This window comes from Colletes gigas, unplaced genomic scaffold (genome assembly GCF_013123115.1).
Source record: "Colletes gigas isolate AHSC1104 unplaced genomic scaffold, ASM1312311v1 Colletes_gigas_Sc00016, whole genome shotgun sequence".
Taxonomy (NCBI): Eukaryota; Metazoa; Arthropoda; class Insecta; order Hymenoptera; family Colletidae; genus Colletes; species Colletes gigas.
Window position 1 is genome coordinate 88,605 of NW_025106645.1, and position 13,056 is coordinate 101,660.

The following is a 13,056-nucleotide window of genomic DNA, read 5'->3' on the forward strand; positions in this document are numbered from 1 at the left end:
AAGATACAGTATTGTTTTCCGCGAATGCAACGAATTAGGTAAACACGAAGTCTCACAATCCAATTCGACCGAATTATATTTTTTTGCCCTTTATATCTCGTCGATTAACTACAGAAATTATTAAAATTTCCACAAATAATCAAGCTTTCTATAAATATTGTTACGTAATACGCCGACTACAGTTAGTTCATTTATAATAAATTGATTAAAATAATGATATCCGGCCTCTTTGCCTGTGGAATTTCGTGTTTGCCAAATCAGAAAATGTAAAGCGAACTCAGTCTTTGGTTGGAGCGATCAAACCTTAAAGATTTCCGACGTTTTATTTATAAAGTGGCTATTGGGTCAATATTTTTAACATTAATAAATTTTATATAAAAATTCATGTACCACTGTATTTCGTTTAAAGTGTTCCAACTAAAATAAACAAATGGTTGTTACAAGTACATTCTTGGAAATTTTTTTTCCGCGCAGTATCACTCGTGTTTCTCAAAATCATACATAGCAGACGAAGATTCTTTCCTTGACTTAGTAATGAATTTTATAAAGAAAAAAATGAACGTAAATGAATACAATTAAAAGATGTATAAAATGCTTCATGCTCGACAGTGAATTTGAGAAAAACGAGAGAAATAATCAGATATCTAAAGTATGTACAAATGTGGCAGAAATTAGATTTCACAAAATGTTATATAATATACAGGCGAGTGAAGTCTTAACAAAATAATAAGTCCTATCCAGGATAAAATTTCTTTATTACTCCTTCCCTAAAATTGTCCCGAATTCATAAATTTTCATACACATCGCTGTGTGCCTACCACAACAACATTAATTACAGTTATTTTTTCAGTTAATTACCTAAAAGTAAGAGATACAATAAGCGTAATTATTTTTATATGTACAATATATCTTTTTTTGTTTGTTTCTTATTATGATTTCATGAAGTCTCCCTAGAATTTGCAACGTTTGCACCATTATATTTTATTTCTCTCTTGATTTCGCGTTACGGCTCGCGAAAGAACTTTTTTTTTTTATTGCATGCTTGAAAGAAATTTCTGTGCTTCAAGCCTGGAAAATCAATGACTATCTGATAAATCTTGTTCATGGCCATTTATAATAAGATTAAATTAGAAATCTTCAGTCCGAATGGCTAGCATATTGATCTTGATCAGTGCCTACAAATTTCAAATTACAACAGATGTTTAATGAAACCTTTGTCAAGTGACAATAAAAATTATGCGACGGATACTCTTGAATTTTATCAGCTCCAAACTCATATATTCGACAGTCTACTTTTATAACTATTACTATTTGTTTTTACATGCATTGCTTCTATCAGACACACAGAAATATGAATTATATGATCGTGCTAAAGAAAAATCGTTTTAAATAAAAAAACTTACAGTTGTTTCCTCTGTGTTTTAATTATTTTTTTAATGAAAATGTATGCTGAATATTGTCAATTTTCTTAAAAACTTAATTTCTGTTTGCTGCTTATCTTTTAATACTACACCTCGATAGTTACATGGAAGGTTGACAATAATGTAGAAAGACTAAGAGGAAGAGAATAACGCGCACAAAAATGAACACAGTCTCAGCAACTATTCGTATGTTTGTTTTTTCTAGAGGTAATCAAATTTTATCAGCAAAAAATGTAACGAAGCAGATGCTACTTATGTGTAAATGCCAATACACCTTAATTTCAATTGCTCTTTTGCTCATAAAAGCAAAAGTAACAGAATTAGTCTCATTTTTATGGCAATAGTATTTTTTGTTGCGATATTATATATTTGTTCTAAGTGGGGACTTAATAATTGTTTACTTGAAGCTTAAACATAGACTTAGCTATTGTTCTAACATTTATATAATTTGCCCATTTTTTTGTAAGAAATTCTACCGGTATTAATAAAAATATTTGAAATAAGTCACTTTACTCGAGTACTATTGTTGGAACTTTGCTGCAAAATATTTAAAAAAATTAACTTAATTAAATTTCTTGTGCAATATTAAAACTTATAACCAAGATTATTTTCAAGCCAATCCAAACATTTATGAGAAAAGGATTGATTCTTTCATTATTTGTATGGTAAATGAATTTATTATTTTTACTTCCATAGTTTGCAATTACTAAAATAAAAGATGTAAGAATTTCTAGATATTCCTTGTAAACATTATAAATCCTAACATAGTTGTTATGAATTTATCGCTTTGTAATATGGATTTTTATGATACAAGCTTCCCAAACGCAACATTAGAATCTAAATTTATATGCTATGATTGCATACAAAAAATTGATTCGTTACATATTAATAGCACAAAAATGTATGTTTCAACGGTTGATGAAATAATTAAAACTTTTTGTATCATTTGAGTAACTTTAATGCTAATTCAAGGATAATTATTGTTAACAATAGTTTCATTATTTCACAGCCTGGAAGCCTTTAGCAGATTACTACTTTGTAAAGAAATAAATTGAATAATATCTTATTATATTTAAACCGCGTCTATGTACAGTATTGAAATAATCATACAAATCCACGGTAAGTCAAATTATACTACTCTAAGTTCACTGAAATGGTCAATAATGTATTTGTTAACGTTATTTATAATAGATTTACTATACAGTTTCCATAGGAAGCAGCTCTTCTATTTCTGGCACACTTCAGTTTTTCAACAAAATTTACAACCATAAATGTACGCATAAAAGTGTTATTTTCAAAAATTTAGAGCTTGTATTGCAAAGGTGAATGTGATTTAAAATTAATTGTCTACAAAACTTTACCGTTTGTATCCATTATTACATATTCACAAATCTTCCTTCTAAATAGAATAACCAAATTAAATCATATAATACTTTGAAAAATTTAACAAGAAAGAGTCGAGTGTAAATCTTCGTCCAATATTTTCACAATAAAATAATTAATGCTGTGTCTGAGAAAGCTTGTGATATGATTGTAATAACTGCATCACAGATTTTCCAGCAGTATTACTTACGTACAGGTAAAAATATGACAATGGAGTTCTGCCAATTTTTCAGCATCTCAAAATCAAGTTATAATTGTTTCAAACATAAAAGTTCCCTTGCGTTAAACAAAATCATTCTTTCAAAGAAACAGAGGATATGCAAGCAATATTATTTCTGTATTTAACTTTCATATTTTCTGAAAGAATAATTTGTATCAAGAAAGAAATGAAAAATAATATTAATCAGAAACTAGTGCTAATGTAATGTATTTAAAAAAATAAACATTTTTTCTAAAAGTTCAATGAAACACTGTGATTGCATCGAGTAATTATGGTTTGTCAATGAGCAAGGAAACAATCGACTTAGAAAAAAGAATTAGAGCACGATCCTTTTGTGATCAAAAATAACGTGGTACTTGCAATGGAATCGATTCAATTTCATCATCATCGCCACAACAGGCAACTGATCAGAGCAGTTCTGCAATTGAATCTAGCCGTACCGCATTTCGTATAAACGAGCACATAGTATATGTCCAGTACCCGAAGTCAGGCAGACATAGACAAGGTAAAGTTAGCGAAGCCCCCACTGACGTATTGGCGGCAACAGGGGTGCTGATAGCAGGCATCATGTCACTTCCATTGCTAATGAATTTGTTTTGTTTGTCCGTACAAGCTGCTGCTGCTGCTGTGGTTTACCGTCGCAAGCTGCACTTTCCACTCCATCCACCTCCATATCCAAACTTTCACTATAATCAAACACATAATTGATAATAAGTATATTCAAACAAGAATATCATTTCGCTAACAAATACTAAATATTAAGATATTTTGAACGCAAAGTTTTAAACACAATTTCGTAATTCTTGATTATTGTCTTATTTTGGTACATAGAATCAATCCTTAGGATTTATGACATCTGTTGCCATACACATTGCACATTTCCATGTATCGAAACAAATATATCTAAAGTTACAATGCTTCTATGTACTTATAAGGGTACCCTACTAAGTTTAAAATCTTTTGATAGAAATTCCTCTGTTTTGCGCATAATTCTTTTCCTTTTTTTATCTTAATTATATTTTAATATTAAATTTAGAATCCTTATAAACAAAAATATTTTTGAATAATGTCATTAACATTAGGAATACTACAAAATAACAAGACTCTATTGAATTACTGAATATTTCTATTTGTTACACTATAATTTGAAAAAATGTTGACGATATCTTTAGAGAGGAAAAACTGGTGTAACAGTCAACATGTTAAAGTTATTTTACAGAATAATAGAAAACTATACAAAGAAAAGAATTATGTAAAGAACGCTTTTTATACCTTGGTTATCTGTACATCTATAACTGCAAGCTGCTTCCATTTTAATAGAATTTTAACAATATTTTGAAATGTTCATTATTTAGAGTCATTTAAATAAAAATGGTTGAGCGTTGAATCCTACTTTTTTTAAATTTGTTTACATGGATCATTACTTATAGTTTGAACTTGTTCAAAAAATGCTTACTTCGATCATAGGGTTTCTTTATTATAAAACCTTTCTTCAATTTGTTATACATTTCTTTTGCAAACTTGTAGGTTTTTTTACCTAACTCATTTATTTTTAAAAATATATATAATTAATACAAATCAGTATGGTGGCTTAAACGATTTTATGTTATACAGGATATTTCAGAAATACATGGAAATACCTAAGGAGCTGAATCTATATGCTAAACTAATGTTAAAATCGAAAGTATCCTGTGTATGCATATTTATTTCTCTCCTGTAACAATGATTATTTTTGGCAGAGCAATGAAGGGTTATGTTACTTATTCTAAGTTACTCGTATTCATGTTACTTGTATTAGGTAGCTGGAAAAGTTCTTGGTGATTTTTATTGATCACAATTTGGGTATTTTTGTGATTCAACACAATTATGAAAAGAAATACATAAATCAGTACCTGGGTACTGCATTATGCACACATAGGTTAAGAATACTAAGGTATATAGGATACATGTTAATTATATAGGATATGAAGTTTTTTACTCCTTTTAGGGTATAGATTCAGCTTCTTAAGTATTTACATGTATTTCTGAAACATCCTATATATTTTATCGTTTAAATAGGCGTTTTAATCGGTTTATATAGCTGCATGTATGCACACTCACCTATTACTATTAAGCGTAATTTCCCCGGACGTTGGGATTTGTTGCGCCTGACTTTGTGTTTGTTGTTGCTGCCTCGCGAGGCTAGCCAATTTGCTCTGCGCGATCAAGCCAGGTAACAGATTGGACGGCGGATGTTTTTGTGGCAGAACTATCGTCGATTGATTATTCACCATGTGAGTGCTATTTGAAATATTGTTAGAGTTGTTTATATGGGGCAACGGGCCATTCTGATGGCCATTACCAAAGTTTGTTATTGTTCCACTAGTTGTGGTACTTGCACTGAACACTCTGATTCCAGCACTACCACTGCCACAGTTGCCACCATTCCTATTATTTGTTGGACTAGTCAAGGACTTCGACAGAATGGAGGCAGTACTGTTATTGTTTGGCAATTGTCTGTGTTGTAGTTGTTTAAATTGATGGTTTGACTGTGTCTCGGAAGCAGCACTAGCACATTGCGTAGACACTGTACTCGATGTTGTTGCTTGATTGGTCGTACACGAGAAAGACAATGGAACTGTAGAACTTGTAGAAGTATTTATAACACTAGAACCACTACCACTGCACTGAGGCCGACTCTGTTGTGTTGCAGGCTGTGCAAAAAGACTGCTAGGTAGCGAAGTTATAACGAAATGTGAACTGCCCAGCTCATCTGTCCGCGGGGCGCTAGAGTTATTGTCCGACAGTTCACTAACACACGCACTACCGGTGATACTCGCTACGGCAAGGTCGAAATCCGACACAGAGTCCGTCAAGAAATAATCAGCGATATTAAATTCAGATGTGAAAGGTGGTTCGTCTCCCGCACGTTCCGGCTCTACTTCTACACAGATGGATGTAGCCTCGGGTGGGAACGGGTACGGAAGCGGTTTCGTTTGGGATACCGTTGGCTCTACATCCGAGTCCGTATCACTACTTTCTTCACTAGGACTATGCACTGACACAGGCGGCGTCTTTGGTCGGTAATGTAACCTTTGTTAAACATAAATATATTTAGTAAATCAAGTCTATTATAGAAACTAACATTCCTATACGTTGTTGTTTAACATACCACTCCTTTTTGACTGGAGTTGTTGACGTGGCAGTCGTATCAGAGTCTGTTGGTTCTCGTTTTGGTTGGTGTATCGTGAAGTCTAAAGACGACCACATATCATCCATATCGGTCGAACAACGATCCAATATTACTCTAGAAGTATTTATCATCAAAGATGATTATTAAAAAATTTCATTTTTGCATAACCGTTTGTGTCCATGTGGCACGTATATCATACCTTCCACCCCGACCAATTCGCCGCCGCGCAAAACCAATACACCTTGGCACTGGTTTGGTGATACTGGTCAGCGCAAACCTATACTTCTTATCAGCCAAGCCCCCATCGTTTTTATCACACCAAGGCCAATTTCCAAACCCACCTGATACAGGCTGCAAAGAGAAAAGCTCTATATCTACAATCCTGAAAAAAAGAACTTTAAGACTATTTCCACACTTTTACAATAATTCATGACGATTTTCATTGACACCCATGGTATAATATTAAGTAACATAGCTCATATAAAAGAGGTAAGTCCTGTTTGATTTAAATTCCGCGCCAAAACTTGTTCAACAATTTTTCATAAAAAATGCACACAGAAAAGATAAATTTTCTCGAATCTAATAGCACTCACTGGTAAATAAGTGCTATTTTTATTCCGTCGAAAAGCGAATTGACCCTCGTCAATGGTGTCTTCATCATCACGATCCGAGGGAACAGAGGGCTGAGAATGAGAATGAGATGGAAGCGGACTATCTTCGTCTGAGCTCATTAGCGGGTCCAGCCCGCCTCCAAGAACACCAGGCCGACTTCCTCGACCGCCTCCGCTACCTGTTCCACCACGTACACCATTATCTTCTAAACTTCCTCCCCTGCTGTCAGTTTTATGTTTTCGTTTCTTGTACTGTCTTTTTTCTTTTCTGGGTACTACTTCGTCCTAATTGAAATAAATAACATTTAATACACTATTGTAAATGCAACTTTTTTAAATGAACGTAATTATAAATACGCAAACGTTCGAAATCACTTACTTTACTACAAACTTTATTCGCCCAATTTTGATGAACACCAAACTGATTTGTAAATAGTGGAGCAAAAGCCGATCTCGGTGTCTTTAGCGCCGATACTTCTGCCAATATTTGTCCATTAAAATCTTGTGCCTGATACCTGCACATATTTTTTTTAATCGTACAATATTCAAAATTTGTTCTTATAAAGAGCAGAAACTGTATGAAATTAGAAAAATTGGTTTCAAACCTTTTCTCATAGACTTCGATCGTAAGGTGTAAATGTTCCCGCTTGGTTTTTTCTCTTCGTTTAACCATTTCAAGCAGAGTAACTGCTCTACTAAGATCCCTACGGAGTTTCAGCATTTTTTCATAACTAGTTTCGTCGTTCTTTCGATTTTTACGTGTTTGCATTTTTTCTGTTCTACGTCTAAACGCTAAATAAGGATTATTGGCAGCCGAACCAAACCGATGCTCCGTTTTCACTGTTAATAAAAGTGGGTGTTGCTGTAATAAAAAAAAAGTATATATTAGTAGAATTTTGATCAATCACAATTATAGATTAGAAATTATTATTACCAAAGAATTACATGATACGTTAAATTAATATAAGTTGTAAACAATTACAATACTTATATTGAAGCTGCAATAAACATAACCCTAAATCTTCGTAAAATTATTTTGACAATGGATAAATATAGCTATGCTCATTATTGTAATATATAAAAACTTACTGTTTTGAGACGTTTATTCAACCAGTAATCAAAAACAGCAATAATTAAATCATCGTCCTCTTTTAAAAGTGCTTTAGCTTCATTGAGAGTGACAACAGTCTGCCCTGAACTTTTCTCCAAACGATCCATCATTTCCTCGAATTGAAGTGGAGTTAAGTCCATTTTACGGCTTTGCACTGCAACCCACTTTTCGTCTTCTGAATCCATATCATAATCCGGAATATCTTGTTCCATTGCAAAAGCTTTAAAAAGAGTATGGATATTAAATTTCTTGTTTAAAAATAGTATTAAATATTACAAATCAGAATTTATTTAATTATATTTGCTTACGTTGCATATGTATAAGTTGACGAGGTAGCTTATAATCAGCTGGATATATCTTGTCATAAGCTTCTGCATCTGCCAAGTCAGTTACTTCGGGAGTAGGAATGATTAGACCCGTACATATTGCTCTTTGCAAGTGATGTTCCTGTCCAAATAAATAATACAACATAAAACTTCATATGAATTGTTTTCGATCTTTAGTCTTGTTTTACTTTATTGCAAATGACAGAAAGGGAACAAATTAAACACGATAAAAATGAAATTGTATAGTCATGACATTTAATAATATAGTATAAATGATATTCTTCAAAAATTTGTAAAATTAATTAGATGCATTGAATGCATAGAAAGAAATGTTCATATAAACATGAAAACTTTTAATAACACATAAAATATTTAAAGCAAAAATATAGATACTATCATATACATCTTTGTTATACTCGTTAGTCTCTTAATACAACTAATCTGCATAATTGGTAACTAACCATAAAAAACATATTTGTTTATAATATATTCATGAATAACTCGATTATCATAAACCTATACCAAAAACAAAAGATATATTGATTCTTAGTAATTAACATCATGACATTCACCTCACAGTATATTTCAAAATTATCGTTACACCAATAACGTATTGTCATCTTTCATAATTAACTTCCAGGAAGTAACATTGAATGATTGTTTACACAACAAAGAATAGTGAAATGAATTAACTACCATACAAAGAAAATTTAAAAAATCACAGGATGCTATAGAAACAAGAAAACAAGCCAAGAGTATAATATTTTCAAGTTTCTGTAAGCTGAACTGTAACATGGAAACATCATTCTTTGTTCTGTTATTACTTTGAAACAAGGTGCTGACAGCTGTCAATAACCTTTCATATAAGTACATCAATATTCAAAGAACAATTATAACGGGTAAAATAAAGTTGACAATTACGTTTAATGATAAAAAATAAAGAATTTTTGCATATAATAATGGTAAGCAGACTGCCATCTGCCGGTTGTTTACGAAGATGCGCTCGAAGGTAAGATGGCGGACGAGGAAAACATGCTGGAAGAAGGTTGAACAATTCGACTTACACATTCCTCCTCCTTTTCCATGCCGCTGGGCATTTGGGGCACAGCACGATTAATAGCCGAGTAATCTGGCAGATCCGGCAGTTCCTCAGCCATGTAAATCGGCATGGGCTTGGAAGCGTCCAGGGCACGGGCCCTGAACGACAGCTTGCTCATCTTGAGGCGGCTGGCTCGCGTGTTGACAACCGAGTTGGCTGGTGTCGAGCCGTGAGGCCAGTCGGGTCGGCTCGGGTCTCGGGTTTGCGGAACGTGAACCTGACTGGGCCTGGCTGGGGGCCCTGCGCCCGTAATACCCGGCACAGAGAGCGGTCAGGGCCTCATCGTTCTCCGGCCATCGCGCTGGAACACGGTCACTCAGTCACCAAACGAGATATATCACTTTGAAAACATGTTTGCGTGACACGGTCCCTGCTCAAAGCCATCATGGCCGACGCACAGCCATTTAACACGTTCAGCGCGAGCAGTTCCACGATGCGACGTACGTCGCGCGGGAATCGGCTCACTGCCGCCACCGGTCGACTCGTGAGCGCTCATTGGACGTTCTACGTTACTACTAAGCACAAGCCTCGTACATACTGTGCTAATTTACACTAGATGTTTACGCTAAATGCACACGAGCGGTGCATCGCAGTTGCGTTTCAATCTTTTTCCTTATTTTGCAATTGAAAACAACTAAGCCAGACATAAGAACGCTGGCCCTATCTGTCTTTGTTGTTTTAATAGCAAAACAAGGAAAAACGCATACTAAGCACATTGATTACAGTGATTCTCGCCCGCCTAAAATAAAGTTACCAACACTGTGGTTCCAACACTGAGTTTTGGATTTTCTTCTAGAATAATAAAAATCACCTTGGACTATGCAGGTAGGTACGTACTTGGCATTAACGACACAGTTTATACAGTTGGTCCACTCCACGCCGGCTTCTTTGATCATCGTGTCGTCAATTTAGCCATGTTGTTGGTGTATTTGCGGGAAATTTTGAAGAACTTTAATGTATGTATAATAATAGTACTAACTATAATAGAATCGATATGAAGCACTAATTTCATAAAAAAAGATTTGGATAAGGAAATAGTGGCATATTTTTAAATAGATTATAAATTTTATTGTACATGAATTTAATCGTTATTTATAAATAGAATGTACTCTATTATTTCGTGTAACCAACTGCATAAAATAAAAACAATTATACAAAGAATTTGTTGCTTTTTATTTTTTTATAATTTTGGGTTGCTCCACAGACCACAATGCTAATTACGTTTTGAAAATACACGATGCTATTTGAGGATTAATGTGACTACCTTTTAGAATTGAGAAAATTTTGTTTTCGAATAACGAATAAAAATGTTAAATTCGCTCGTAAACTAGTTTTCGTTCACGATTTTGCTCCTCTGAATACTGGTTTAAAAAATTCGTTAACAGATTCTACTTTATAAACGAATTTATGAATAAGACGTAGTGTACGTAGAAGTTAGTTTACGAATCGATCGAAAATTTGTATTCATTATTCATGAATAAAACTTATCCTACTCTGTCACCCTTACTGTATCCTGATATCGTTATATTACAATTCCTCTTATTTCATAGTCATATTTTATAAGAAAAGAATATTTCCATATTGATTACAAACACCTTTTATTTGTGTGTAGTGAATTTTACAAAGGCAAATAAGAGAGCAATGAACGATTTTCAATGTGAGCCACTGTAGATAGTAACGCAAAGTAATATTATAAGAAAGTTCTATCAAAAATTTAGGTTAGACGCATTAGTACAACGTGTTAGAGTCTACATACGATGTAACGTCAAATTTTCGATCATGACAGTTGCGATAAATTAGAATAACAAATAAATCGTTTAATATTATATTTAACTGTCAAATTGTGTTCGTCAAAACTAGATCATATTTTCGCACATCGGCATGGCACATACCATTGCAATTCTATCCGTGATTCCTAGGTTATCTTACCATCTTCAAATGCAACTTCCAAAGTCAACGATATGCGATGTTTCGCTAGGTATTATTTTTGACATATACTTCCTCTCATGCTCGTGGAGCTCGAATTTTTTCGGCTCATGAAAGCTCTACCAGCGAGCACGTGTCGAGATGTACTACCATTATGATTCCTTGTACACTGAATTTGCGTATATAATATCTATGTACAACTTGACAGAACACCCACGTTATTCAAATATTTAATGCATATTTTAAATACACGCTTTTTCAATAATCCATGGATTATTATTACTGCCTTTTCGTTGAATAAAATTCGACATTCGCTGAAATTAGTTTATTTTCGTGTATTTTCTTTTCATTGTACTCAATGTTTTTCTTTATATTCAGATTCAGACAAAAGTAATACGTTATCGAAATTAAAAAATGCGGATATAGTGGTGACTGATTGTGATTTATTTTTACCATATATGGATAAGTTACCATCTTTAAAGTGGGTACAAATGACATGGGCTGGTGTTGAAACATTAGCTTCACGTTTGCAAAATATAAAACATAATTATGTCGTCACACGGTTTTCTGATAAAACCTTTGGTTTTGCTATGTCTGAATATGTGGTAGCACATATATTTAATTTTGAACGTGATCAAAGGCAACAGTATGAAAAACAAAATGATTGTCATTGGGAAAAGAATGGAAAAATTTCTGATCACAGATTGATTTGTGATCTATCTGTAGGAATTTTAGGCTTAGGAAATATTGGAAAATCAAGTAAATATGTATCATGTTCTTCATTGTCGATTTCTGACAAAAGTACTTGATTTTATATAAATATACATTCAATTTTTGCAGTTGCACAGAGATTGAAAATGTTTGGGGCTACTGTGTGGGGTGTCACACGAACACCACTTAAAGAAAAATTAGATTATCTGGATAAACATAGGACAGTTGAATTTTTATCTGACATGCTCATACATTGTGATTACATTGTTAATGTTCTACCATCCACATCTAATACTTTCGGTTTACTAGGTGGAAATACACTAGAAAAGTGTAAGCAAAGAGGTAGTGTCTTCATCAATATAGGTCGGGGTACAATTATTAATGAATTAGATTTATTAAATGCTCTTCAGCAACAATGGATTTCTGGAGCAATATTGGATGTTTTTGAACAAGAACCATTGCCAAAAGACAGTAAATTGTGGTTATTACCACAGGTAATTTTTGTTTACGTTGTAATATAAAAGACAACTATAGGCATTAATTAATTTATTTTAATTAATCACATTTTTATATAGGTTACTATCTCACCACACATTTCAGGCGTAACTCGTCCCCAGGATGTTGCAAGATTTTTTGCTGAGAATTATCAGAAATTCATTAAAGGCGAAACTTTGTTAAATACAGTAAATACTCAAGAAGGTTACTAGTTATTCTTTAACTACGGAAGGGATTTTTTTTCAACACAATTTATACAGTATGACAAGGAAGTGAAATAATACAGATAATGATTACTAATGTATAGTAATAATATGTATCATATAACGATATCATATAATGATACATATTATTAGTATTATAAAATATTCTTACAAAATATTTACTTTGTTTCTTGAAGTGCCAGACATGGAGATTCTTTCAAACTTTGTACACTGAAATCATAAATAACTTGCACTATTTTATTTACCAGAATTCTTCCAATTGTTCGTACTCTTTCTTAGTTAGTCATTTTAATTGTTTTGACAATATGGTGATGTATTAGATATGCACATACTTATGTTTTCATTCAAATAACGTTC

General features: G+C 33.1%; 2 protein-coding genes across 5 annotated transcripts; one reads left to right on the forward strand and one right to left on the reverse strand.

The window, feature by feature from the left end:
* Positions 1–3,303: 3,303 nt before the first annotated feature.
* On the reverse strand, positions 3,304–9,717 carry LOC122400290 (enhancer of polycomb homolog 1-like). The gene is made up of 10 exons (XM_043401670.1): positions 9,309–9,717; positions 8,227–8,365; positions 7,897–8,138; positions 7,413–7,669; positions 7,187–7,322; positions 6,790–7,092; positions 6,396–6,547; positions 6,176–6,310; positions 5,125–6,096; positions 3,304–3,710 (listed from the first exon to the last, which is right to left on the reverse strand). The coding sequence occupies exons 1-10, from the start codon at positions 9,459–9,461 to the stop codon at positions 3,590–3,592; spliced, it is 2,610 nt and encodes an 869-aa protein (XP_043257605.1). The 5' UTR covers positions 9,462–9,717; the 3' UTR covers positions 3,304–3,589.
* Positions 9,718–10,850: 1,133 nt separating this feature from the next.
* On the forward strand, positions 10,851–12,755 carry LOC122400291 (glyoxylate/hydroxypyruvate reductase A-like). Of its 4 annotated transcripts, none has more exons than XM_043401672.1 (5): positions 10,851–11,061; positions 11,204–11,321; positions 11,648–12,028; positions 12,110–12,474; positions 12,556–12,755. In XM_043401672.1, the coding sequence occupies exons 2-5, from the start codon at positions 11,225–11,227 to the stop codon at positions 12,685–12,687; spliced, it is 975 nt and encodes a 324-aa protein (XP_043257607.1). In that variant the 5' UTR covers positions 10,851–11,061; positions 11,204–11,224; the 3' UTR covers positions 12,688–12,755. The 4 variants fall into 4 exon arrangements, with proteins under 4 accessions (XP_043257607.1, XP_043257608.1, XP_043257606.1 ...); XM_043401673.1 differs by having other exon boundaries at positions 10,851–11,000; XM_043401671.1 differs by having other exon boundaries at positions 10,851–11,321.
* The last annotated feature ends 301 nt before the right edge of the window (positions 12,756–13,056 follow it).

Coding starts and splice junctions, on each gene's coding strand:
- LOC122400290 (XM_043401670.1), bottom strand. CDS start 9,461: ATGAGCAAGCTGTCGTTCAGGGCCCGTGCCCTGGACGCTTCCAAGCCC. Junction 8,139..8,226: donor TCAACTTATACATATGCAAC/GTAAGCAAATAT, acceptor CTCTTTTTAAAG/CTTTTGCAATGGAACAAGAT. Junction 6,097..6,175: donor ACTCCAGTCAAAAAGGAGTG/GTATGTTAAACA, acceptor TGTTTAACAAAG/GTTACATTACCGACCAAAGA.
- LOC122400291 (XM_043401671.1), top strand. CDS start 11,225: ATGGCACATACCATTGCAATTCTATCCGTGATTCCTAGGTTATCTTAC. Junction 12,029..12,109: donor AGGAAATATTGGAAAATCAA/GTAAATATGTAT, acceptor CAATTTTTGCAG/TTGCACAGAGATTGAAAATG. Junction 12,475..12,555: donor AATTGTGGTTATTACCACAG/GTAATTTTTGTT, acceptor ATTTTTATATAG/GTTACTATCTCACCACACAT.